Consider the following 27924-nt stretch of genomic DNA (forward strand, 5'->3'; position numbering starts at 1 on the left):
CATTTAAGACACGTTTGATTGCTTTCGAATGAGATTTAGCGGTGTCTTACAGGCATCTGCTAGGCTTTGATGGAGTCCCTGTGTTAAAAGAATGTGATGTAATGGTGATTTAGTGAGCAAAATTTACTTTTTTGTGTCATTTAAATTTTAGGATGACCAAAAACACTGGACTGATTGTGTGACAAATATTCCATAAATATAGAACAATTTGCTTTATTGCAAGCTGACCATACTCTAAATCTAAAACTGGAATCCATTATGATTGTATCTGTGAAAACCTTTTCAAACAGATGGAGATGTTTTACCTTACTCAGTCATGTAGGTATCTTCTTAGGAAAACCCATTTCTATTCATGGAGGCCACTAAGGTCCTTATTTAGTCCATTGTCACCTAGAGGTAAGATTACTACAACTAGCTTCCTCCTACACACCATCAGACTTCACTACTCTCCACAAATGACACATGGACCTGTTTTCTAACCCAGAATTTCTCATAAAACACCATTAGCCCAACACATGTATCTGTAGCAGTCCTAGTCCAATTTATAAACACAGATTCTTATCTAAATCATAAAAAATTCTGCATCACATTCTCCATAAACCTATTTCCCAGCTAAACTTGAACCGGCATCCCTCAACATACAAGGATGAACATTAAGACTCTTTACTGGCTGCCAGATGGTGGATTGACCTTCCCCTTGCTATCCAGACAGTTGAGTCATTGTCTGTCATTAAATGAAACCCAAAGAAAATCCCTCCACCAAAACAGATAAATGGGAACTAATTGAAAAATTTTGGTACTGCAAGACTATTAGAATTGGATAAGGACACCAAAATCTATAAATACAAATGTTCAGCATAACCTATTACACAAGGCATTGAGATTCTTTTAAAATTAGGTCAACAGAGGGAGTCACAAGGTAAAAAATCCTTTGTGTGGTCTCCCTCTTCTGGCACAACGGGGGAAATGCACTCATTCAAAACACATTGAAGTCAGTCGGAGATTACTGATTACTTTTACTGGAGTATTGTGATGGCAAGGAATAAACCAATACAATATTATAAAGCACACTCTATGAATAAAGTAGTAATAGTTGTTGCAGTAACAGTAGCAATAGTCCTTATTTCAAATAGGTAACCACTTGAAAAATAAAACAAAAAACCTGCATGTGGCTTACATAAATGTCATATTTCTTTGAACTTGTGCACTGCAGTCAAACTTCCTCTCTCTCTCTCTCTCTCTCTCTCTCTGTCATTTCCTGTTTCCGGTCAGCCATGGAAGAAAAAGGGCAAGGGCCTCTTGCTCTCTTCCTGCTCAGCTCAGCTCCCTCCTCTTGTTGTCTTCTATGTTTTGGTGACCCTGGCTGAGTATGCACACACTCCCTATACACATTTCCTATCATCCATCATCAGGTCTGTACCTCCTCGAGATGAAAAATTAGTGAAAATATAGTACAGAAGAACTACAAAAGAAAAATCTCATTCTTTAATGAGTGAAAAAAAATATATTTTATTTATTTATTGTTAAAAGCAATTTAATGTGTAATGTGTATTAGATATATTCAACAATTTTGAAGAGTTTTCCTTTCCCGAAAACCCATATTTCCCTACATTGTCATTTATTTCTCTGTTTTCAATGCTGTAATAGAATGTGTAGAATGAGTGATAAATAGTAGGTATTAAACACACCTGAAACAGTCATTCAATTAAACTTGGCCAATTGCACTTCTCATGATGGATGTCACTCAGCTGTTCATGTTAACACACAAGTGCACAATTATGTCACAGTAAAAGCAGTAGGGGGCAGTATACGTAATTACCTTTACTTTTTACGTACACACTTTTAAGTAGGGCTGCAACTAACGATTATTTTGATAATCGATTAATTGAACTATTGTTTTTTGACTAATTAGATTTTTTATTAGATGTTTTGTTAATTATAACTAAATAAAACCCTAATTCAGATTAATTATGTATAAAAGTGTGCTTTAGAAAATGCAAAGGTGACAAATTGACATTGTTTGTCTATCTTTAATTTTGACATTTTAAAGCTTATAGTGGCTGCTTCTTGAGGAGTGCATGGGGGATTTCTCCTTTGAAAACAATCCAGTCATGCTGGGTTGTTTCTTTCTGTTCAAAAAAATTAAACTAAAATAAAAGCATTTGAGTATGCAAGGTGAAGCAAGTTGTGTAAAAATCAACATTTGTATTGTTTCTAATGATAAGTGCAGGAGGCGAGTTTACAACCGTGCATTAAAAAATCTATATAAAATATAATACAACAAATATTATAAAAAAATTCTCCAAAAAACTGATAATAATGAAATTATATATGCAAGAATTAAATATACAAACATTGAAAACAAAAATTTGAACGTAGTTAAGCTGCAGTAAATCACTTTTGAAAAAAGAGAAGTTAACAGATGTAGTAGACAAATGCTTTAAAATGAGAATGAAATGAATAAATGCAGCAAGATAAATTCATTAAAAAAAAAAAAAAAGTCAATATATGCATTGGTGTATAAATGAATAAGCATTCACTAAAACCACAACAGTGACTAAAACTCTAATCTTTTACTGCTGTTGTTATTTGCTGATAGATTTAGTGTTTGTTTGCACCGTTTTATTTGAATCCATCACTATGTTGAGAGAGATGTGATTGTGCTACCTGATGTTTACGAGACACAACAGAGCAGATTCAGTTCAACTGTCCCGAAGTTACACACAAACAGTTAAACTACACCATTTTAACATGATGAGGATTATACACTTTTTCCTGCTGTTGGTTGACCCTGTCCTCTCCACCAAGCGGTGGTGTTGTCATTCGTTCATGCTAACCAGTAACTTGAGCAGCCCAACTAAACGATAATGGCATTCGTTGACAACAAATTTCATTATCGATTATTATCAATTATAATCGATTTTATCGATTAGTTGGAGCCGTACTTTTAATAATATTCTGTTTAATAACAACTGTGGATTTACGTTAGTAAAGTCTTTATAGATAAATCTGTGTGTGTCTGTAAACTCACACAAACTCATGTGCAATATATCCGAACCATTCATTTGCAATATATAAATGAGTGCAATAAGTTATTTTTCAATATATATACAGTACAGACCAAAAGTTTGGACACGCCTTCTCATTCAAAGAGTTTTCTTTATTTTCATGACTATGAAAATTGTAGAGTCACACTGAAGGCATCAAGGGCTATTTGACCAAGAAGGAGAGTGATGGGGTGCTGCGACAGATGACCTGGCCTCCACAGTCACCGGACCTGAACCCAATCGAGATGGTTTAGGGGTGAGCTGGACCGCAGAGTGAAGGCAAAAGGGCCAACAAGTGCCAAGCATCTCTCGGGGAACTCCTTCAAGACTGTTGGAAGACCATTTCAGGTGACTACCTCTTGAAGCTTATCAAGAGAATGCCAAGAGTGTGCAAAGCAGTAATCAAAGCAAAAGGTGGCTACTTTGAAGAACCTAGAATATGAATAAGAATTTTTCAGTTGTTTCACACTTTTTTGTTATGTATATAATTCCATAAATAATTTCACATTTGTTAATTTATAGTTTTGATGCCTTCAGTGTGAATCTACAATTTTCATAGTCATGAAAATAAAGAAAACTCTTTGAATGAGAAGGTGTGTCCAAACTTTTGGTCTGTACTGTATACATACATACATTTTCTATACTGTATCTAGATGACTCTGTCACCAACACAAATTCTTTGTGTGTATGAACACTCTTGAAATAAATTCAATAAAATACATTTCAATCTTATTCTGTATTTGTCTGCATGTATTCCATTGTGTGTGTGCAACAGCAAACATATTTTCATATAGACCCTATGGTAATGCCTCCCTTTAATGTCTTCTCTCACTCTGACATCACTCTCTCTTTGATTGGTGGACGTGAAATAACCTGAGACAAATTCTTGCTTAAGCAAGCCATGACGCTTAACTTTTCTCATACTTTGAGACTCTAGAAAGAAATACAGGGGGAAAATACAGGATGAAAGATGGAAAAAATTAAACAGCCAAGGCTAAAGAAGTTGGATAAACCAAAAGGCTCTCGGCTCCATGTTAACTGCAGAGAAGGAAGAAAAAAGCCTGTTGCTGTTTCTGACAACTAATCCCCAAATCTCTTATAATCAGGATTTAAGGCAACATCCATGGAAAGGTTTGAGGAGGTTATTCAGCTAACTGAGCTGTCTGTCTCAGAAGTGTTAAAGGAACTAGAAACAAACAGGACCAAAGCTTTTCTTTACAAAAATTTAAAGCAAAGTATTTTGGCAGTTCAATTCATTCAGGAGACACATTTCTCAACACAGGAGAAACATGTGACTACAGCAGAGATACCTGAACTACTGAGTACAAATTATGGTAAGGCAACAAGGGACAAAGAGCAGAGGGGGGAAAAACAGGTTTAAAGCAGGGTTTAGATTTGGGTTTTTTTCTCAGTTACAGTGATACAAGTTACAAATTAATTGTCCAATTTATAACACTTATTATTACCTGCTGGTAGCTGTTAGTCTGGTCCCATACATTAAAAGAGTTTAAGTCTAAAGCTCAATAATATAAAAAAAAATAGTCGATTGCTGAACAATTGGCTAAAATGAAAAGCTGAGTCAACTCGTGAATCTTCATTAAATATTATGAATATTATGTAAATGCAAATAATGTGTCAACTTGTTTAATATACTGTAAATCAACACCTGTGGCTTTTAATTGTTGTTCATTTTCTATGATTAGTAAAGAATAATAGAATCTTGTTCAAGACAATTGAATCAAATCAGATGTTTGTGGAATGTGAGACTTTTGGATATATAGGGTATATCTAGTATATTACCACACGCTATTCGGTTTTAGCATGTTGCATTAGGAGCACAGAAATGTCCTGCCTACTGTTTGTTAGGGCTGTGCTATGTTTGTGGTGCCAGTTGAACAAATCTGCTATTGGAACTAAAAATGAGGCAGATTTGGTTCTGCAAGGACAGACTGTTTATGGAAATGAAGCACAATATTTTGTCATCTTCGCCCGCTGCCTACCCCATCACAACGCCACTCTCTGTCACCCCTCAGCAGTTACAGTATGTTATCACCAGTAAAAGATAAATAGAGCATTGAAACTTAATGGCCATGCTGAATTGGCTGCTTTACAACCCTACAACACTGATGAGACACACATTGGCTCAGTCCAGATAAAGAACTTAATATGTGTAACACATTTTGAGTTGTTTTCTCAGGAGATGCTCAGTTTAAAATGTCAGTAGACTTTAGATTTTTGATGTTAAAGAATGTAATTATAGTAGAAGGCTATTTAATAAATTCTCCTTCAGGACTGGTTGGTGTTATTAGTTCAAATAGACTACTACTAATACTTAATAGACTACAATTACTACTACTAATAATAATAATTATTATTGTCTTCATCATCATCATCACTATCATCATCATAATGTTTAAATTAATGAAGTAGTGCAAAATTCACTGTACTTTTTGTGAAAGTCATTTCTTTATGTTCTTTAATAGTCACTGTGATGCAATTGAATGTGCTGGGAAATCATTGTATATTTAATTTATATCTTTTGTTTCATTTATCAAGAAACATATATCATCTGTTTAAAAAATCTAACTAAGAAACAGTTCATAGCTTTACTTTTATAGGTTCACATCTGTTACAGCAGCAGATTATCAGTCACAACCCCATTCACCTAATGTGCCATGGTCAGGATTTCCATCCTCTTTTAGTCCATGTATAGCACTCAGACCCTTGTGCTCTCTGACAGCAGGAGTATGCTAAGTTTAAAAATAAAAAAGCTTTACTTAGATTCATACCTGCTCTCTGCAACATTACTGAATGTTGTATAGTCAACTACTGTATACTGGCAAAATTAGTGTAGAATGATCAGCAATTCCAACACTGTCTCTGCAGGAGACCTGGCTGACTAAATATGTGATACAAACAGGGATGGAGCTCCTGCTCTGTGTGTGATATATAGTTCTGAAGACCCAGATGGCTAAAGTTATCGTGCATGAGGATCCAGATCTGGGCCTAGGTCCAGGTGAGGATGACTTCGAGTCTGATTCTTGGGATGACTCAGACTCTGGAAGCAAACTCTCCGATGACTCTGTTCTTCCCGACTATAAACCAGAGGAAAATATGGAGGGCACGGTCAAAACTCTGTATCAGGCATGTGCTAAGAATCAGGCCTCATCTCTGTGGCAAATGCTGGAGCGGGGCGTGACTCAGGAAGAAGTCATGGAGCTGGACACCAATGGAAGGGTAAGAGTTCAGCTGGCTTACAAATATTTTATGATGAAAGAAAATGTCTGAGAATGCAAATGACAGACATAAGATTATAAAGATTAAGATAAAGATGAGGGTTTTGTCCTGTTTTTTTTTTTTTTTTTTACAGAACGGCCTTATGCTGGCAGTTTCCAAAGGCTTTGTAGATATTGTGTATGGCCTGAATAGGTGTCCATTTCTGGATATTAATTATCAAGATAATGATGGAAACACAGCACTTATGATTGCTGCACAAGCAGGTAGGCATTCTTTCAAACAGTCTTAGTTTAATTAATAAATAATGCAAAACAACAACTCTGAAGAGACTCTGCCAATTTTCATGCAGAGATGTAAAAGCATAGCTGAAATATCTCCAGTTCTGTTTTGCGGATCATGGAAATTGAGATATGGTGGATATGGTGGGTCAAAAAAATCTAAATGTAAGACCTACATTATGCTGTACACTGCAGGTTTCGTTACTATCCTAACCTACATCCTGAACTACTATTCTGGTGTGGACATTGAGCTCAGGGACCACAGAGGGTTCACTGCTCTCATTAAAGCAGCCTTACAGGGCAACAACGACTGCATGGCCTCGCTGCTCATGGCTGGTAAAACACTTTACCCCTTTTTCTTCTTAATCACAATATACAAAAAATGTATTTGATGCATTTTATTTGTAAATAAAATACGTCACCTCACTTACCTCACCTCATCTCACCTCACCACACTATTATTTGCACTGCCTGACTTTACATACCCTGCACAAACTGTATAGTTCATGTTTTTATTTTAATTTATTAAAATTTTCTTAGTTTTTTATAGTTTTTTATAATTTTAAAGCACCAGCACTCCATGACAAATTAATTGTATATTGTACAATAGGGGTGTAACAGTATACACAATTAACGGATTGGTTCGTACCTCAGTTTTTAAGTCACAGTCCAGTTCAATTTCGGAATGGTTACGGGAAAGAAACGCAAAACATAAAATTGCTTGTCGTTTTTTATTAATGCAGATTATTATTATTAACATTTGTGATCATCAACATTTGAACAATTCACAGTTTTCAAAGTATTTAAATAAAATGCCTGTTCGGTTAAATAATATATAAAATAATACTTTATATATTTAAGAATAAAATAGAATCATTCAAATTATTGCAATACACTTTATTATATTGATTAAACTGAATAATCAATTAAACTGGCACAAATAAAATTAAATAAATGGAAAAAAATTAATAGTTTTCATTTGTTCATTTGGGTAATACAGATTTTGCGTGTGTGTGTGTGTGTGTGTGTGTGTGTGTGGGTGTGTGGGTGTGTGGGTGTGTGTTTTACATTTAATATTTAATTTTCTAAAGATATGATCTACTTAATTGTTCTACTTATTTTAGCATACTTTAACAAATGTCCATCCCTTATTCATTTGATCCCTCAATATGTGGAATGGTCAGGATTTTCCCCTTGTAAGAGAAATTCTTGAAGCTGGACATAAAACACTAAAGAGTCCATAGTGTTAGCGTTAGCGTTAGCCGCTAGCCACTTACTGATTAGGGGCTAACAGTAGTGCTATGGATTCTTTAGCGTTGTAGTGCTTATTTCTGGTATGGAGTGAGTAGCCACAATGACTAGTTTAACAACAATAAAAAATGCAACCAAAGTGCGAGGCAGAGACTAAACAAACTTGTGGTCTGCCACTTAATACATTCCAAAAACAACTCAGATTTGAACTATGTTCCACACATAAAAAGGATTGCATTCAGAATGTGAATTAAAATCCCTGTACCAAAGAACTTTGGTAAAAATATGTGTACTGTTACAACCCTAACATGCAACCCATAATACTTGATAGTTAAGATGATTCTGATTCTAAATAATTTAACAAAAATGTACAATGCCACAAAGCACCTTTCACCAGATGCAACAATGTCAAGCATAAACACGCTGAGAAGCCATAAGCGATAAACCATAACAAGAAGCAGACTTTTTCTTCTGTGTGACACTGAATAGTGAGTTTAATTAAATACACTCATATAAAGAATATGCCAATAGTACAATATGAGAATCAACTGAAGGATTGCTTCTAAACCTTTTGGAGGATACAAGTGACACCCTCCCTACCTACGTTATATACATCTCTCCAGCTGGAGGTCAAAAAGCCCCCCTGCAAAAATTCTATATTTATATGAATTATTTATACCATTACTATAATAATTCTGTAGTAACATCTCATTGAGTAGGACATGTATCGTGGGTGATCTACACAACATTAAAGTCTTAAAAGTCTTTTGTCTTTATTGTCAAAAACAATGTAATGTAATGTAAGACAGAGGATGTTGTTCTTTCCAGTTTCTTATTAGCATCTAGCTGTCTTATTAACTAAAAATGTCAAGTTATTAAAAAAAGTTTCTCATTTATTTTGCAGTTTAAGGCATGATGTGTCATGTGTTCATATACTGAATTGTAATTTATTAATTCAGTTAATTAATTAATGGCTGTAGTGTAAGTGGAATAAAAGACAAATAAGTTAGAAAAGAACCTGCTGCTAAACTGGAAAGCATTACAAAATGATTTTATTCCTTATTTATATCTAATTATAGGAGTCCTACAGAGACCCTTGGTGGTTCAGAGGTATTACATAAACACTTTTCGGGTTAAAAATCTTTATAAGCACCTTTTGGTACGATTAGAGCACTTTTTGTTTTGTGTATACTTTCTAGATATGATAACTAATAAAAATAACAAAGACTTTAAAAAGCATAGTGTTGTCAGATGATGGCACAACCCAGGCAGGGTTAAAAGTCAGCTCTAAGGACACTTCTGATCCGTTTTGCTAATCTAGGAGTCGTCTGGATTAAGAATGTGTGAACTTTAAATTCGCTCTTTAATCTAGTCAGAGCTAGAGCTAGTTCGATAAAGGCAACGGTTTATTTACACTTCTCTATTTCTGGCCAGCAGCATTTTTGTGTAAACAATTAATGCCAATACTAATATTGGAATATTTTACAAAATGTAAACTAATAATATGTAATTTTTAAAAATCATACCATGAGGTTTGCTTCAAATTTCATGTAGCACTAGTAAAAAGGTGTTACATAGTACAGTTTTAATAAATACCCTGTTTTCATATACCAAAATCAATGCATTAGTATCTTAATGTCTGCACAACTTTAAACCTTTACATTTTTCATTTAATCCATGTTCTTTTTTAGGAGGCCAAAAGGGGGCGCAATGCGGTTGTCTTGCTGGTATCGTGTGATTCATGACGTGACTCGATACAAAACCTAAATCAAATTACCAAAATCACATGTTGAACTTTTAAAAGTCATCGTAAGAGTCATTTTAAGAGTCATTTCTCTCATTACATACAGAAATTAAATGTCCTCTCAAAATGCTACGATTCCAATCACATAGCACAAGACAGAGGATATTAACACAAGGACAGACACAAGGACAAAACAATAAAAAAAATAAATAGTGATGTATACTATAAAATGAAATAAACAGTAAACACAAAGCAATACAAAATCAGCAGCAAAATCTACTGCACAGTAGTAATCATAATGTATACATTGTTTATAGTCCTGAGGAGTCGCAGGGACATGTGGAATGACGTAAAAACGTTGTGCTAATTTGAATGAATCGTGTTAATATTGTATAATGATTATGAAATAAATTGAGCTCAGTTTGGTATGTGATATGTCATACACAGCAATTCTAAAATACTCCCCAGATCAAATTTATGAAAATTTAAAACCCAAGATGCTTGTGATCCTGTCTGACTTGTCTTTTCTGTCTTCCTGTACTTCAGGTGCAGACATGAATTCAGTAGATGCCACACGGAGGAAGGATGTCAGAGAATGGGCCCTCAAAACAGGACACTTTGACACTTTTACAAGGCTGAGACAACTGTCCAGCCGGCCCTGTGCAGAGCAGTTCTGTGAAATGTACATTCCAGAGTGGCCAGATCTTAAAGACCTAGTAATCAAAGCCACGTCCAGAAAAAGTTCAGGGCAGAAGGTTGCACATCATTTGAAGTCCACGTTCACTTTCAGTTTCCCTCAGAATCCTCAGGACAATGGTGTTTTGGATCACATGGTGCGCATCACTACGAGCATTCACAGTCCTCTGGTGGTGACAGGCTGTCGTCCAATCTGTCCAACGAACCCACCGGAAATCGGCAAGAGACATCTAATGACGCCTGGACCTATGCAGCAGGACCCAGACCAGGAGCTCAAGAGCCACAGCAATGGATCCTTCCTATCAGCCTCCTCCACCAGTACCTTGGGGTCCTCTGTGTCTCTGGCCTCAAGCTATTCAGACACAGGGAGTAAGAGCAGTATGTTCTCCATGGCCTCCAGAAGGATGTGCAGACTGGTCTCACGCAGCATAGCACGCCACAACAGCATTTTTCCCACAAGCTGCATCCCTCAAATCAAAGTGACCAAGTCAGCTGACCTGACCCCAAAGAAGGAGAAGAAAAGGAAAATGTCAAAAGGCTACCTGGAGCCACCAGTCTGGAAGTACAAGGAGGCGAAAATCGAGAAGAAAAACGAGAAAAAGCGTCTAGAGAAGGAGAAGGCGCAGAAGATAAAGATGGAAAAAGCTGCCAAGAAAAAGTAAAAAAAAATTATAAAGAACTTTCACACACACATATCTAGACTTCTAGTTCCCATAATTCGTCAAACTAAAAATCTAATCGGGCAGACAGTAGCTCTGTGAAATGTAACTTTGGTTTGTTTGTATGCTTGGTTGTTGTTTTGTTGTTTTTTTATTGCTGTGAAGGGTGGGCAGGCTGCCAGATGTGTTCAAGAGCCATGATAAATAAACCTTTCAGATTATGAGTAAATTTCTTGTAAATGTATTTCTATTTATTTATAATTATTGTAACTATTTCAAATGTTTCACATACAGAAATGATTGCATTTTGTGTTTCTCCTTTATGCACATGGAGTAGATTTGTTGACTCTTTAGTAACATATAACATATGCTTGTTGGTGGATATAACTTTTTGGTAACAGATGCATAGCAAAGCTTCATAAATTTACCGTCTGTAAGATGTACTTGGCCTTGCTTCAGGGATATATAAACCAGTAGGCTGATTCAGGATCTCTATGCAAATGTTTCTGTTATTCATTTGCCAGCATTTGTATTATGCTAGATTGTTAAACTCCACTGCTACTGCTCACAGTTAGAAAAGATACACTTGTCAAAAGAGAACCATATGTTGCTGAAACATGCAGAAGCGGCTCATTTTAAATAAATAAATACATACATACAAACATACATTCCCTTTACTGTCCTTCCATTTAACATACTATTAATATGATTTGAAGGTATGATTTATGGTTGATATGGTATTGTATAATATATGGTTGATATGGTATACATTTTCTATGTGTTTATGTTGAGTAATTTGACCACATATCTGCCCAGGATTGGCTAATGTCACTCTGATTGACGAGAGACATAGAGTATGCCATTCTTCCCAACCACCAGGCTGCATTTTTATACTCCTGAGCATGTATGGCTGTGGATTCAAAATGACAATCTTCTGATAAGAGGGTAAATGCATTTTTTTAATACAACATAAACATGCACCTCTTAGTCAGTACTTTAAGACTAGTAAGATTTCTGTCTTCTTCTTCTTTCGGCTGCTCCCATTAGGGGTCACCACAGCGGATCATCCGTCTCCATACCCCCCTGTCCTCTACATCTGCCTTTTTCACACCAACTACCTGCATGTCTTCCCTCACCACATCCATGAACCTCCTCTTTGGTCTTCCTCCTTCCTGGTGGCTCCATCCTCAGCATTCTTCTCCCAATATAACTCATGTCCCTCCTCTGCACATGTCCAAACCATCTCAATCTCGCTTCCCTCACCTTGTCACCAAAATGTCCTACATGCGCTGTCCCTTTAATAAACTCATTTCTAATCTTGTCCACCCTCGTAACTCTCAACGAAAACCTCAACATCTTCAGCTCTGACTAGTAAGATTTCTGTAAAGCTGCTATTTCTGTAAAGCTGCTTTGAGACAATGTCTGTTGTGAAAAGCGCCATAGAAATAAACTTGACTTGACTTGACTTGACTTGACTAAGAAAAAGGTAAACTTAGCTATTTTTGCATCGTAACTTCCTGGTGTAAAAGAGGAACATAGCAATATTTGCTGTGAAACACTTGACACAAAGCACCTGCGAGATCAGAGAGACCCACTGGTATATAATATTATTAACATTTGCAACCACAGCACTTGTTTTTTTTACACACTTATTTTATACAAAACTATTATGGTCATTCCGTCAGAGCATATTGGACATATTGAGTGGGTTTGATTCAGAGAAGTTAAATGAACATTCATCCTAGTTGAATAATGTGTGGTTCCAAGAGCTGCCCAGAGCATTCAATAATTTTGGCAGTCCATTCTTTTACTATTGATTATTGATATTGGTTAAATTATAGTCCTATATTTTTTCCTTCTCTGTTGTTTAGAATTGTGATTAACATGTATCTATATAAGTCAATGAACAATTGTTTTTTGTTGTTCTTATGTATCCCTGAAATCATTATATATTATATTGAATTTAACCAGTAACTATTTCAGATGTAAATTCTAGTGGAAAAAAAAGAATAATTTTTTTGCAAATATGTAAACGTTTTTGTACCGATAGTTTTTTTGTTGTCTTTAACCTTTGAATTCTGTGACTGCGACTGACTTTTAAGAATTAAAGTACAGACTAGACTTTCATCTTCACTGAAGAAAAAGAAAAGCTGTTTGTTCTGATCAGAAAGAAATGAGGACAATGTGTACAAGTTACTGCAAAGAACTCATGGGAACCACAAAGAACATTTTTAAAAATCAAGTAATTATTCTTCCTTTCTTCGCCTTACCCATGTGAGCCCTTCCAGCTGGTCCTGACACACACCAGCAAAATATGCAGATTACAAGCCCTGGGAAAGTAGGAGAGCTCTGTTGGGAATATCAATTCTGATTTAAAATTGCCCAATTGCACAAACACCATGTTCACAACATAGAGCTAGTTCTGAGCTATTCTACAAGGTGAGACTGTACTGTAATTAAGCATTTTGCTTTTTCTTTCTTTCCCATCATTTCTGGATTATGTTTTCTTCTTTACCACTTCTTTGACAATACCAACTGACCTAAATGAATCATAAGTTATGCATTATTCTTGTTTTTCCCACATCCTCATGATCCAGTCTGAGTAGTTTTCCCAAGAGATGTTACGCATTCGCCTGGCTCCCTTACACCATTCCAGCTCTGTCTCCAAGCTTGTCTCTAGATTACACCACAAATATGGCAAGTTAAATGGTCTAAGCAGTTTTATCAAAACCATAACAGGTTTCTCTGAAAAAGTCTGTAGGATGTTGAATTTGAGATTGTATATAATGAAATTGAATTAGACATTTTCACATCAGAATCCCCAGGTGCTGGTGTTAACTAATACAGTCCTGAATTAAGACCTACAGAGGTAAAAAAAAAAAAAAAAAAAACGGTATACAGTGTACAGGGTGCATACCACATACGATGTTATACTAGCTTGTAATTTTTCCTGCCTTGCAACCAGTGTTATCTGAATAGATTCCAGATCCACAACCCTGATAAATCATTTACTAAAATGATGAATATTTTGAATGATGAACATTTACTAAAATGATGATATGCTGAGTGTATTGATTTGTTGTACATATGTTTTAGTTAAAACAAAGAAATAACACAGAAATTTACTTTCTGCCGCTTTGTCACAGCTGTGACACCTTCTAGACAATGTGTGATAATAGACAGTACTGGTTTCAGTACTGTCGCTTTCAATAAAGCTTTTAAAAGAAGAAGTGCTAATTTTTCTCAATTAACAAAATGGAATGTAAATGAACAGAGGAGAAAACCAAATCAGATCAATATTTGGTATGACCAGCCTTTGCCAGCAAAACAGCATCAATTCTTACATGGTTCTGTTTCAATTAATGACTATGTTTTAACCTACATATGAAATTAATGATCATTAGCAGCTGCTTGGTATAATTGGTTAACCGTACACTTGACACTAATCCTACAAAATCCCTGCGTTTGTGCAAGTGTACAAAGTGTGTAAAGAACTAAAAGCCATTTTTTTTCCATTTTTGTAATTGCTAAAATATTTTATGAACACTTTTATCTTTTATTTTTGAAAGCATTCTCACTCTACAGCATTTTTGCACAGTACTGTACAGTACAGTGACAGTTCATTGGTCAAATCTACAATCCCCATGTTACTATTTGTACAACTTGTTTAGTAAAGTAATGTTTTTATAGCAAAAAAGTACTTTAATATACTTTTATGATTTAAATCCTTGGTGGTACTGCCTTTCAGCTCACAGCTTCATGGTCTTAGTTTAAATCCTGAGCTCAGGTTACCATCTGAGTTTTGTATGTTATTGATGTGTGCTGGGTTTCCTCGAAGTTCTCTTGTTTCCTTTCTTGAGCCAAAAAACACAAGTCAATTTGACTGCATCTCATCCAGGGTTCATTCCTGCCTCACAGCACTAACTTTTTTGGATTCACAGTAAGCAGGATAAAGGAGTTACTGAGGATGAACTAGTGGATAGTTTGTTTTTCTGACCATACTGTGTAGTCTGACTTTGAACATTTTCAATCAGTATAAACAAATAAAAATATAAGGACTCTTCACATCCCAGTCACAAACTGTTTAACCTCCTTCCATCAAGCAAGACATACAGGAATGCACCAGAACCAGCAGGTTCAGGGACAGCTTTTTTCCATCCACCATCACACTACTGAACTCTACACTACACTGCTAGATCACTATAAAACAAAACAAAACACAAAACACTGTATATAACCTCTGTACAATACATGTACATATTACATAGTATATCTTTTTTACTCCTCATTACATCTGCACTATTTTTTATCTATATGTATCTTTATATCTTTATAGCCTTACTGTACATTCTGCCCAACATTTCACATTCATGTATGTGTGTATATATATATATAGTGTGTGTGTGTGTGTGTGTGTGTGTGTGTGTGTGTGTGTGTGTGTGTGTGTGTGTGTGTGTGTGTGTGTGTGTGTAAATATGCTACATATTTATCTGCACTATAGCTAAATTTTTGCACTTCTGGTAGATGCCAAACTGCATTTCGTTGCTGTGTACCTGTACAATGCAATGACAATGAAGTTTTATCTATCTATCTATCTATCTATCTATCTATCTATCTATCTATCTATCTATCTATCTATCTATCTATCTATCTATCTATCTATCTATTTTTTATAGCTAAAACAGGAACAATTACGAAAAACTGTCTAAATCAAATGAAATCAAATTTTATATGAAAATAGTAACAATTAAAAGTTAGAATAGCCTACTATGTTCAGAATGAACCAATCACATTCAAGCACCTGGTCAAAAGCAATAATCATGCATCTGGCAACTTTATCATATATTGTCAATTTACTCTTAGGGCAGAAAAAGGTTGTGGTAAAAGTATATTTTTGGTTTTATTTCATTCCGCATCACAGAAACACGTCCACGGCCTCTGTTTCGGAAGTGTACTGAAGCAGCAACTGCGAAACTCTTATTACTATTCATAGAAAATGACAGACGTGCGGAAAATGAAATGTTCGCGAGCGACAGGAAAGCGGCAATGAGCGCGCGCATTCCAGCCCCACCGGTCTACACAATAAGAGGGTGGGAACTGGATATTTAACAAATCAGTGATCTTAACTCCAGCACATCTGCTCTCTGCTCGCTTATCGAAAAAAAGAATCCGAGGAAGGGGATTGTTTATGGCGGAACGGAAGACTGAGAGCCTGAAAGTCCCGCTGCACTACACGACCTCCACTTTCCAGCTTCCATTTTATCAGCTGAAAGATTGAGCTGGAGATACCGCGCCTTGTCCGCGCATGTCCTTCTAAACACGGCTCCATTTCGGAAGATACCTTCTTGAGTTTCTCTTTCTGTCTCGCTTAAGTCAGGATAAGAGCTGAGAGTAAAGGAGACTGCTTTGACTTCGACTTTGGGTTGTGTCTAAGTTTTTGGAGGATTTTGGTCCCTGACGGAGGAGCAGGAACGGGAGAAGGAGCAGGAGGTGATGCGGTTTCTCGACATCTAATTTAGGATCAGCTCTACAAGTCGCATTTGAATTATACTCAAGTGAAAGAATGGTCACTGATCCTGCTTATTCGACACCAGTTTAATGGCAGTATGTGTCCCAAGAGTGTTGTTTCGTGAGCAGATGGTTTACTGATTCATCAGAGGAAGTGAAGCAAAACTTAAGGTAAAAACAACAACCCTATAAAACGGTTTTTTTTTAAAAACATTTGTTACAAATTAAATTGAATAAATTAGTAATGTTTGTATGGAGATGTTAAACAGTTTAAGGCCAAAATAAGTGGGATCAACGATTTAATCCCAAATTGCTTCCTGCTCCCTATATATGGTCACTATATAGGGTGCAATAGAAGGGATTTTGCATCCTCTTCTAGTTTACTATGTGTCCAAGTTGAAGCCATTTGGGATTCAGCCTACTATAATCATGTTTCCTTCAGGTGAGTGCAGTGTCCTTGTTTCAGCAAAGATATTTAAAGTCTTGCAAAAAAACTGAAGTACATCTCCCAAGAAAAAAAAAAAAATCGTATTTAGGTAATTCAGTGTGAATGTTTTTGACAGTATCTATCTGCAAGGAATATGTGCGTTGCAAAATTATTGCATTTTAGAGGTTAAGATTGTATCAAGAGATGATGATGATGATGATGATGATGATGAGTTTTTGGTCAAATCACTGCCAAGAGCTTGGGCGAAAGCAAGACCAGGCATGCAAAAATCTTCTGAAAGCCTTCCAGATACTCAGTTGTGTTAATAATTGCACACTTAAGTCTTTTATAATAGTTTTGTGTGTCATGCTCAGAGATTTTGGGTAGCATTAACTACATTTCTGACATGAGAACTGATAACAGCAATCATTCTGAAAGAGAGGAATCTAAGGGGGAAAAAAAAGAGGAAGGGCAGAGAGCAAGTGTACAAGTTCCCATGAGTCTGGTGACTGCTGCTTGTGAGAATAGTGAGAGGGACGGAGAAACAAGAATTGCTTGCCATTAAAAAGAAACACGACTTGTAAATAATGAGATTATTGCCTGACCCAGTCTGATTTTATATCAGACACTGCTCTTGGATAACATCAAAATAATTAGTCATAGGGTTCAGTGACAAGACGTTAAAAAAATATTTTAAGAAATGTTTTTTTTTTTTTTCTTTTTCAAATAGCAGTCAGGATCAGATGTTGCACCACATGATATTTTGTTGAAAAAGTTGCAGTAAGAAAGATATGTGCTAAAAATAATCAATGGAGGAAATGCAGATTGGTGATCTGAGATGGATCGGCTGCCCAATCAGGGTGTATTCCTGCATCATGCAAAGACTAGGCTCATGGTTTACCAGGGCCCTGGTCAGGACGAATCTATTACTTAATTACTATGAAGTTATTCAGTACAAATTAAAAATGCAGTTAAAAAATATCACGTTTTGAAATTGCATTGAGAAAATGAGGTCTCTAATGAGGAATTTCTCTGATTTTACATAGAGAAGTGAACTGTTTCTCCAGAGGGACAATCGATTATTTACCTTTAACTTGTTTAGCTGACGCTTCATATGAGACAGGATGTAATTAAGGGTTTTGCTTAACAGTTGATGTTCGATGCTGAGATCTATAGAGTCATGATGTTTTGGTTTGTGTCTTTACCACTGAACTAACACAGGTGAAAGCCATGGCTTGATTATTTACCTTTTTTTATTGTGAGGTTAAAGGCATCCTGGATGCACTTTTACATATTCTGTTATAATGCTGAAAATCCATTATTAATTATAATCATATAGCTTTCATTAGGTCATTTTCTGGTTTCATGCGAGCCTACTTTTGCTAATGCAGTGTATATCCAGCATAACAAGTCAATGTTCAGTGTTCATGCACAGTCATGTACTTAAGATTTTGGTATTTTTCCTACCAAGGTAAGACAAAGAACTTGCGTAACTACTGTATCCTGATCAGGGACATGAGAGATCCGATGTCCTGGGAACACTGGGCACAAGCCGTCACGGAACATCTCGCACAAACACACATTCACAAACTCATTCACACCTAATTGAATATACAATGATTTTGGTGCTATGAGCAGCTATTTCTTAAATACTAACCACTGTCTGTGCTTTTTATGCACTGCAAATAAATACACACAAACAGACTGAAGTCTATTTGAGTTCATCCACTTTGTGCTTCTGTGTTTTTTTTATATAGTTACAGTGAAGTTTTACTTGTACTTTAGACTTTTCTCTCACTCCTCAAGTTGCTCTCAGGAATCACTGCGGAATGTAAATGACCGCTCTATCTGAGATCATAATATTTGCACAGATAATACATCAAAAGCAAAGAGGAGGTTGAAGTTTGTAAGTCTAATCTCAAAAACGCTTTCGATAACAGCAGAGAGAAATTTATCTGAAGGCGCCTGACTGACCAATATATTGTCCGACTAATGTGCTTTGTGCAATTAACGTTAGCCGCAGACTATCTACATAGAATGTGTCTGATTGTAAGCTATCTGATTTCTTAGTGTTGATGTAACCACAATTAAGAAGGGCCCTGTTTTCGTAGGGTCGCTCTCGTAAACTGATTTGGCTACAAACGTTATCGTTTATCTTAGCAGTCAGCGCCTCGAGAGGTACGGCAGGAAGGTACAGTAAGATAAAGTACCGTACTGTGCTAAATCTGCCATTTACACAAAATAAAATAAAAAAGTCAGATGACATTAAAGCACAGAAATATCTAGGGCAGTGTCCAATCTGATTAACGTCAAGCAAAATAAACTGAATACTGAATACATCAAAGCAGAACAATGTCATTTTGCTGCGTCTTTGGAAGAAAAGAATACATTTCAACTCCCGCTTGGCTCTTAATACCCATCTATTTCAAAACAGAGCGGCTGACTCCTTTTTTCCATTACATAAAAGGAGTACACTGTATACTTATGGAATTACAGTCCTAGAGCCACACAAATGCTTCCTGATGTTTGATGAAACTTTTATGAGCACAGCATTCTTTTACTGTTTCGTTTTGTTTTTTTAGCAAAAGCTGCAGAAGGAGTAGAACTTAAATCGAACATGGTGTGTTTTTTTTGTTTTTATTGGCGTTCAGCGGATAAACTTCGTGTGATTCAGGATGTCATTTTTGCTATGCGCTTGAAACGTTAAAAGCAGAATGGCCGTTGAATTTTCCAGCGTTTCTTTTTTTATTCATCTGCCGATCTTATGAAACAAACAGCGACATGCAACCATCTTGCTTGCATGCCCAGCGTAGACTGTAAGGAATGAGTGTGGCCCCTGGGTCTGGCTGCCGGCTTTCTCAATGGCAGGAAGCTTTGCCATCAATATTTACTCTGCGTGCAGAGCAGCCAGCGTGTCCATTTCTAAAGTCTGTTCCCACCCACTCTGACTATGGCAATTAGAGAGCAGGCAGACTGACTGGACCCAATGCCTGTTGCTTTTTCAGCCCATGACTTCCTCTGCTGCGGGGACGGGGCTGCTGTGCTGCCAAGACCATTTAGGGACCTTGCGTCGTGATCACATGGCGTGCCAGCCAGCTGCAAATCAGCTTTAAGCCACAGCTGGATGGGATGTGACAGTAGATTTTTTAAGATGTTAAGATGAAGTGGGGGGAAAGGGTCTACTCGAGCGGATGTGAACGTACCGTTAACTAGAGCCTTTGATGCCTTTCTTTTTTGTCTTACTTGCACAGATGGAGGCTGCAGCAGGATTCCTGCTGCTGCTCACTTCTTTGACAGCAGTTCACACAGGTAAGGTGAGCTCCACATAGTACATCTAACTATGATTTTTTTGCTCTATGGTTACATGAAAGGTTGTGATATTTTTTTTCTCTGCACTGCTGATTGAAAATCATCCAGTTGCAGATGTAGTGATTTGCTCACTAGCAGAGAGAAAACGCAAGTGGAAAAGGAAATGTGTATCTTCCTGCCACGGCCAGGCGTGCTGCGCTCAACAGGACACGTTTTTATTAAATGTGCTTATCCTCAGCTTGTGTTGTCTAAATGTACTAGATTTTGCTTGTGAGGATATTTGCAATGGATCTCCACTTATGGACCCTGATTTCTTTCAATGTGATATTACAGAACTATACAACCGCACTCCTGATTGCACACGTGTGGTTTGTCAGAACACGATTCATCGATTAATGTCGTGCCACATCACAACGTGGACAGTTATGGCTGCAAGGTTTATATAAAAAAGCACTTCTTGTGTTCTAATTTCTTTGTTAAGACCTACGCAAGAGCTTGTATAATGGACAGATTTAGAAACGTGTTGTTCATGTGGTGAGGTTTCCTGTGGGGCGATGTTTATTTTGAGGTTTTGGAAGGATACTCTAGTTTTAGTATTTAAAACTTGCAGGCTTTCCACCAGAGGAAAGTCTTCAGGACAGATGCCTATACGGGATTTTTTTTGTCTTATCAACTTCAACTCAGTGAGAGGGGGTAAACATTTGTATGTAAATAACTTGGACCTTTCACAACATTAAATGTAACTACAAAATAAGTTAAATGGTTTTCCAAGTTTTATGTAATAAAACATTGCAAATCGGCAAGTTGTTGTGCTACAAGAGGAATACAGCATTAAAGAGTGTGCACAAGTCAATTTTTTTTATATAGATGAGCCTAGTGAAGCTTATGCAAGTCTAGCCATGACATGTACGCTGACATTGTCAGTCTGCTACACTGACTCAGGACTACAGTTTGCTTCTGATCACCATCACTGTTCCCCTCAACATCGTTTATCTGTAATAAAGGGACATTCGGTGCAATACAGATGAGGTTGCGTTCCCTCTTGAGCCTGGTTCCTCTCAAGGTTTCTTCCTTATGCCATCTCAGGTAGCCGTAGTCGCCACGGGCTCGCTCATCAGGCACAAACTTACACTTATAAAAAACATGTTCATTTTTATTACCACATTATCTGTGTAAAGCTGCTTTGAGACAATGTTCATTGTTAAAGGAGCTATACAAATAAAAATGAATTAAACTGAATTGAATCTCATGGTTTCTGTCTTTCTTCTCAGCCCAAAGCGCAGATAGGAGGCTGACCTGCACATGTGAAAATGTGTGCACAGGCACTTGTACAGGCTATGTCTGCTTCTTCACCTTTAACAACGGGCAAGTTTCGAGGGGCTGCTTTGAGAAATCGCAGAAGGAGCAGTGTACCGTCTTTGGGATCCCCAATGTGTTCGCCAAGTGTTGCAACACTGACTACTGCAACGCCAACTTAACATTACCCAAAGAACCAGGTCAGAAATTAGGAACATTTTATTTTAAAAAATAAATAATGATCTTTGTCCATGATCTTTGGTACATGTGAGGAATTTCCTGTTATGAGACTTCAAAGCTATTATGACTCATTGAACTGACAAAAAAAAAAGCAAGGACACTACTGCCATCTTGTGGTATTTTTTTTTATATATAACCGTTATAGTGTATTAATGTTTTTGTTATGGTAAAAAAAAAAAAAAGACAGATGGCTGAATTATGCAGAAATATTATGGGAAATTAGCCTTTATTATGCTTCATGCTGTAAATATTGATGCCTTCTATGTGTATGTGTACTTCTGTAGAGCCAAGTGAGCCTGGCAGTGTAATCGTGCTGGTGGCTGTGCCTCTGCTGGTTCTGCTTTTGTTGTGCATAGCAGTGTGTGTCTTTGTGCTGTGGCTACGCTCCAAACGACAACACCACCATCTGCATGAACATGACCCCCCCATGCTCAAAGTGCCCAGCGGAGGAGACACAACATACGGGGTATGTGCAGATCAGCCATCATGCCGAACTCATTTTCTAATTATGTCTTAATGCATCACAGCTCCTCATTGTTGATTGTTTTCCAACAACTCCGATTCCAAAAAGTTTGGGACACTGTAAAATATAAATAAAACAAAATGCAGTAATTTGCAAATCTCGTAAACTCATATTCTATTCACAATAAAACATATAGAATATTTAAACTGAGAATATATACAAGTTTGAAGAAAGAATAAGATCATTTTGAATTTAATGGCTACAACAGATGTCAAATAAAGTTGGGACAGGGCCATGTTTACCACTGTGTAGCATAACTGAGAAGACCCGCTGGTAAAGTGGATGTCTTATATGTGTCTGATACAGAATTCTAGCTTCTGGGTGTCCTTTGTTGTGTTTTTCGTTTCATGATTGCGCCATTATTGATTTTTTAATATCTGAGATTGCTCCAGATTCTTTGAAACTTTTGATGATTTTATGTACTATAAATGATGAGATATTGGTTCCCTGGTGGTCTAGTGGTTAGGATGCGGCGCTCTCATCGATGCGGCCCCGGCTCGATCCCCGGTCAGGGAACCAACCCCAGCCATAGGGTTGCACAAGCCTTAGTGCCGGTCCCAAGCCCGGATAAATGGGGAGGGTTGCGTTAGGAAGGGCATCCAGCGTAAAAACATGTGCCAAATCAAACATGCGGATCGTCCGCTGTGGCGAGCCCTAACGGGAGAAGCCGAAAGAAATTATGAGATATTCAACTGCTTTGCAATATTATGTTCAGGAACATTATTCTGAAATTGTTCCACAATTTGTAGACAGTCTTTTACAGATTGGTGAAGCTCTGCCCATCTTTACTTCTGAGTGTCTCTAAGATACAGTATACCCACTCATCTTACTGACCTGTTGTCAATTAACCTAATTAATTGCAAAATATTTCTCCAACCGTTTCATTTTAATAACACTTAATTTTTCCAAAACTTTTGTTGTCTTTATTGTGAATAGAATATGGGTTTATGAGATTGCATTCTGTTTTTATTCGCATTTTACACAGCGTCCCAACTCTTTTGGAATTGCGGTTGTAGAACAGCACAGGCATCATGTTTTATTTCTTACTTAAACCAACAATGGCGAATTGAGGATGCATTCTATCAGCATTTCTAGTATGAGTTTGACATGTGATTTTGTTTCATCTAGGATATCTTTGATGGGTTTTGCACATCAGGCAGTGGGACCGGCCTGCCTTATCTGGTGCAGAGGACTATGGCTCGGCAGATCTCTTTAGTGGAGTGTGTTGGTGAGTGAGATGCATTTGAAACAAACTGAAAAGAAAAAGCTATTATAAAACCACGTAATATTTTGCGACATGTTAAACATTTTAAGAGTGTGTGTTTTGGGGCAGGTAAGGGGCGTTATGGGGAGGTGTGGAGGGGCACATGGATGGGGGAGAACGTGGCTGTGAAAATCTTCTCATCTCGAGATGAACAGTCCTGGTTTCGAGAGACTGAAATCTACAACACTGTCCAGCTCAGACATGAGAACATTTTAGGTAAGACATGCATACTTGGAACAATCAAATTTTTTTTTTTCCCCAATTTTTTCATCTTCAGTTAGTGCTTTTATTTACTTGTGGGAGGAAACTGACATGCCAGAGGAAATCTACACAGACCCAGGGAAAACATGTTAATCACCTTACAGATAGTAAGGATTAAAACGATAACCCTGGAGCTGTGAGGTAGCAATACTTTCAGCAAAGGCTAAAACAAAAACAAAAAATATGTTGTGGTCAGTGCTGTGCCATGTTCATTAATGTCTCATAATACATAACCACAACCTCAGGTATTTTACCAGTGGTCCATAGAGTATTTCATATTTAATTGTGTTTATTTAGCTGGACACAAGCTTTAGAATCTTTCTTGCAATATCGTTCAAACAGCATCTTCTCATGAAAGGAGGAAAGCCCAGCTTGTGAGACGGAATACGGCTACTGTTATATTGTGTTTTCTCCTTTCCCACTTTGATGCATGTGTTCCATTGTTAGCAGCTTTCAACATACCATAGCATTTGCATATCAAACAAGCACTTGGTAATCAAGTGACTCAGTTTGTGCCTTCAACCACACAGCAATGTGTTGTCTCTCAATAACGTATTTCAGGATTCATCGCTTCAGACATGACATCAAAGAACTCCAGCACGCAGTTGTGGCTGGTGACTCATTTCCATGAGCTGGGCTCTCTCTATGACTTCCTGCAGTATAGCACTTTGGATCCAGAGGCGTGCTTGTGCATGTGCCTATCAATAGCCAGTGGCCTGGTGCACCTTCACACAGAAATCGTCACCACTAAGGGCAAGCCGGCCATCGCCCACCGTGACCTCAAAAGCCGCAATATACTGGTGAAGAGGAACGGCCAATGTTGCATTGCTGATCTAGGTAAGGGAAATGCCTAAAAGACCATTAATTAAGGTTTAGCTGAATGGTTAGATTAAAACATATTGAAAATTATAACCTCACATTACAGATTTTACAGATTTTTTTTTTTGCAGTGGACCTGACATTTCTCTGTGTTCTATAGGCCTGGCTGTCATTCATTATCAATCCAACGAGTACCTGGATGTAGGGAACAACCCAAGGGTGGGCACCAAACGCTACATGGCCCCTGAGGTCCTAGACGAAACTATCCGTGTGGACATCTTTGAATCATACAAGCAAACTGATATCTGGGCTTTAGGACTGGTTTTGTGGGAAATCACCCGCCGAACCATCGTAAATGGTTAGTACAGTTTCATGTTAGTACGGTTGCCATAATTTCCCATAAGGAGCGCTAGTGAAAGTCATTTAAATTTAGTGTCTGCCCAAAAGTATTTCTTCAAACTTAATCTAATATATTCAATTGATACTTTATCCGCATTTGATTCAAATATCATGATTTCATGTGTTTAAAAGAATGAATAAGTGTGATTTTGAGTAGCATCCCATGTTCTGTGGCATGTTCACATGTTTATTACCTCAAAATGATAAATTGAAAGGAAGTATTTTCCCATATTTTTACATCACTCCACAGAATCTCCATGTCTTACTGTCTTGCCAACTTTGTCTGTCCCTCTCTTCTATCTGTGTCTGTCTCCACTATCCACCCACGATTAGCAGTCCAGCAATTATAAACAGTCTTATCAAGTGTCAGCACTCCGACTCATACAGTCCAGATGCTCCTTAACTCTCTCAGTTTTTCTGTTTTTTAACACACTAAACACAGGTCACACGAAACACACAACCATGCATGATTAGCAAATCCGTTTAAAAAAAAAAAAAACTACATTATTGCTATTTTTCCCTGAAATATTAGCTACCACGTAGACCCAAGCGTTCTGGACATCATCCAGCCCAACTCCCACAAAACTATTAGCTATTCTAAACTCCTTAACATTTCAAATGGCTGTTTTACGGATATGATTTGACTCACAGACTTAACAAATATCTGACCTTTTTGACTGGAAAAACACTTTCTGAGGTGACTGTATATATTAACAAAAGCGTTTGACGAAACCAATGTTGTGCAGGAATCGTCGAGGAGTATCGGCTGCCTTTTTTTGACGTTGTGCCCTCCGACCCCAGTTTTGAAGAGATGAAGAAAGTGGTGTGTGTGGACCAGTACAGGCCTTCCCTTCACAACCGACTGCACTCCCATCCGGTAAACACAGTTCCCTTCTGTTCAGTTTAAAAAAAAAAAAAAGGGTTAAGAAATGCAGTTTAGTGTGAAGAGGGTTTTATGCTACAGCTGCTTTAGTCAGAGTTATGACAAATTCAATTTTGTTTTAAAAGCTTTCAGCAGAATTAATTAAGCATGCATATTGCTGCTGATGCTGTTTTAATTTAATCTGTGAACAATGCATCCAAACAGAGCAGAGATACCAAGTTCACTTATTGAATCAGATTGCTTGTGAGTTAAATCACTTCATAATTGTTTTTGTGTCCAGATTCTGTATGCAATAGCTAAAATTATGAAGGAGTGCTGGTTCCAGAGTCCCTCAGCTCGCCTTACTGCCCTGCGTGTGCGTAAGACCCTTTCGAAGCTGGACCAGGACCAAGACTGCAGCATAGACAAACTTAAATTGGATGTCTAGAGGTCTGCTAGTGCTTAATGGACACAAGTTGCAGAACAGGTGCCAGAATCCCTCTTTGCTTCATGTGCCTTTTAAGAGCAGCATCCGACTTAAGATGGTGCTTTAGCCGAGGAGGCCACAAAGCTGATAAATTAACTGAACTCCAAGCTGTGCTTCTACTTTGGACTGCAATATCACTGTTGAAGGATTTACCTCAGTTTTTCAACACAGTGACTCAGTTGCCAGTGAAAGCAAGCCAGGACTGAATGTTTTCCTTGGGGTTAAGAGATTTGCACGTGTTTTTTATGAATGTGTTTGTCAGGATATGAGCCATACTGGACTTCCCAATGAAGGAGTTTCCTGAAATTCCTTCATGACTTTGTCTGTCTCCCTCCTCCTGTTAAGTTCTGAATGTCTTAAATGAGGACACCATGTACTTTTTTTATATCATGTACATTTTATCCATTCCTCCATTCCGTAGTTATGATAAAAACTGACACATGTATATGTATATATAAATATGAATGTATTCATTACGGATATAGTAAAACACACATTTGAATAATCATTCAAACCTATATATTATTGCAAAATAATTCTTTTTTAGAATAGAAAGATATTTTATGTTCTATATCATGATTGCAACCCTAAGCAACATATAATATATACATCTTTCTTTTTACAGAGCATTATAATGCCCCATTCCTATTCCTACTAATGTCCATGGGTATATCAATTAATATTTCACTTTTTATAATTGTACATTTATTTTTATATTAAGATTTGCTTAGTACTGTTTTTGCAGAAAACCCAATATAATTCTCACGCAAAATACTGCAATTTATATACATCTTAAAATATATTTAGATTATTCATGATGTCTCAGACCTGCAGACATAATATTTTACTGATATTATAATAAATAGGCTTGTGAGCAAAAACAAAAACAACACCCCAGACATGTACTATTGCAATAAATTCTTTGAAAAAGAATTGAAAATGTAAGCGTGTATTTGAAGCTGATGTTGTCACAGGAGACAACTTCAAGCAAACATGAAGCAACATTCAATGTCATATTAATGAGAAACTTGGTGTAGTAGTGGAGAATTTAGTGCAAATGTTGGATTTAAAATCTCACAGCAGAGACTCGACTCATCTCAAACTCGACTCAGCTCAGACTCGATGCTGATGACAGTGGCATTAACATGTGAACATTAGAAGTTTAGGAACTTGATCTGTTTGAGCTGGATGTAGAAGTGAGGAGGTGAAAAAGCTGAACAGACTGAATGAATAAAGTGCTGCAGCATCATTGTCTTCATATGGAGGTAAAGCAAGGGCTCAATCCCACTAGGATTACCAGGTAGTCAAACAGCTGTTTGTCAGAAACAATAGAACAACATACATTTTATTTAAAATAATTAAAATTGTATTATATTACAATAATTTTGTTCTTAAAAATTGTTTTTAAAAAGGCAAACATGTAGTGCATGCTTTTAAACACCAGGGGGCATTACAAGCTCCAGATATTGTCAGAAGGGCTCTGGGTTTTTTTTTTTTTTTTGGGGGGGGGTTTGTTACTGTGACCAGCAGTAGACAGGTCTCAGCTCCCTAAACCCAGTACCATCTTAAAAAAAACAACTGTAATACAGGCTTATTATCAGCAGGCTTATTATTGTC

The 27924-nt window shown here is 37.1% G+C and overlaps 2 protein-coding genes across 3 annotated transcripts; both read left to right on the forward strand.

Annotated features, from left to right (window-relative positions):
• Nucleotides 1-4321: 4321 nt before the first annotated feature.
• ankrd33aa (ankyrin repeat domain 33Aa) lies at nucleotides 4322-11141 on the forward strand. The gene is made up of 5 exons (XM_083521602.1): nucleotides 4322-4381; nucleotides 5934-6284; nucleotides 6418-6547; nucleotides 6758-6898; nucleotides 10104-11141. Exons 2-5 carry the CDS (start codon nucleotides 6015-6017, stop codon nucleotides 10913-10915), a joined length of 1353 nt encoding a protein of 450 aa, XP_083377728.1. The 5' UTR covers nucleotides 4322-4381; nucleotides 5934-6014; the 3' UTR covers nucleotides 10916-11141.
• Nucleotides 11142-15773: 4632 nt separating this feature from the next.
• acvrl1 (activin A receptor like type 1) lies at nucleotides 15774-27237 on the forward strand. Of its 2 annotated transcripts, XM_083569525.1 has the most exons (10): nucleotides 15774-16591; nucleotides 20099-20156; nucleotides 21428-21652; nucleotides 21977-22158; nucleotides 23344-23443; nucleotides 23549-23695; nucleotides 24302-24577; nucleotides 24720-24917; nucleotides 25705-25835; nucleotides 26122-27237. In XM_083569525.1, the coding sequence occupies exons 2-10, from the start codon at nucleotides 20099-20101 to the stop codon at nucleotides 26266-26268; spliced, it is 1464 nt and encodes a 487-aa protein (XP_083425651.1). In that variant the 5' UTR covers nucleotides 15774-16591; the 3' UTR covers nucleotides 26269-27237. The 2 variants fall into 2 exon arrangements, with proteins under 2 accessions (XP_083425651.1, XP_083425652.1); XM_083569526.1 differs by lacking the exon at nucleotides 15774-16591 and having other exon boundaries at nucleotides 17362-20156.
• The last annotated feature ends 687 nt before the right edge of the window (nucleotides 27238-27924 follow it).

The sequence above is a fragment of the Silurus aristotelis genome (assembly GCF_946808225.1).
Source record: "Silurus aristotelis genome assembly, chromosome: 19".
Lineage (NCBI taxonomy): Eukaryota > Metazoa > Chordata > Actinopteri > Siluriformes > Siluridae > Silurus > Silurus aristotelis.

Excerpts from the sequence above, each read along its gene's own strand:
- acvrl1 (XM_083569526.1), top strand. The coding sequence starts at position 20,069 with ATGCCTTTCTTTTTTGTCTTACTTGCACAGATGGAGGCTGCAGCAGGA. Across the intron at positions 20,157-21,427 it reads TTTGACAGCAGTTCACACAG|CCCAAAGCGCAGATAGGAGG; the intron begins GTAAGGTGAGCT and ends CTTTCTTCTCAG. Across the intron at positions 24,918-25,704 it reads CCGCCGAACCATCGTAAATG|GAATCGTCGAGGAGTATCGG; the intron begins GTTAGTACAGTT and ends AATGTTGTGCAG.
- ankrd33aa (XM_083521602.1), top strand. The coding sequence starts at position 6,015 with ATGGCTAAAGTTATCGTGCATGAGGATCCAGATCTGGGCCTAGGTCCA. Across the intron at positions 6,285-6,417 it reads AGCTGGACACCAATGGAAGG|AACGGCCTTATGCTGGCAGT; the intron begins GTAAGAGTTCAG and ends TTTTTTTTACAG. Across the intron at positions 6,899-10,103 it reads GGCCTCGCTGCTCATGGCTG|GTGCAGACATGAATTCAGTA; the intron begins GTAAAACACTTT and ends CCTGTACTTCAG.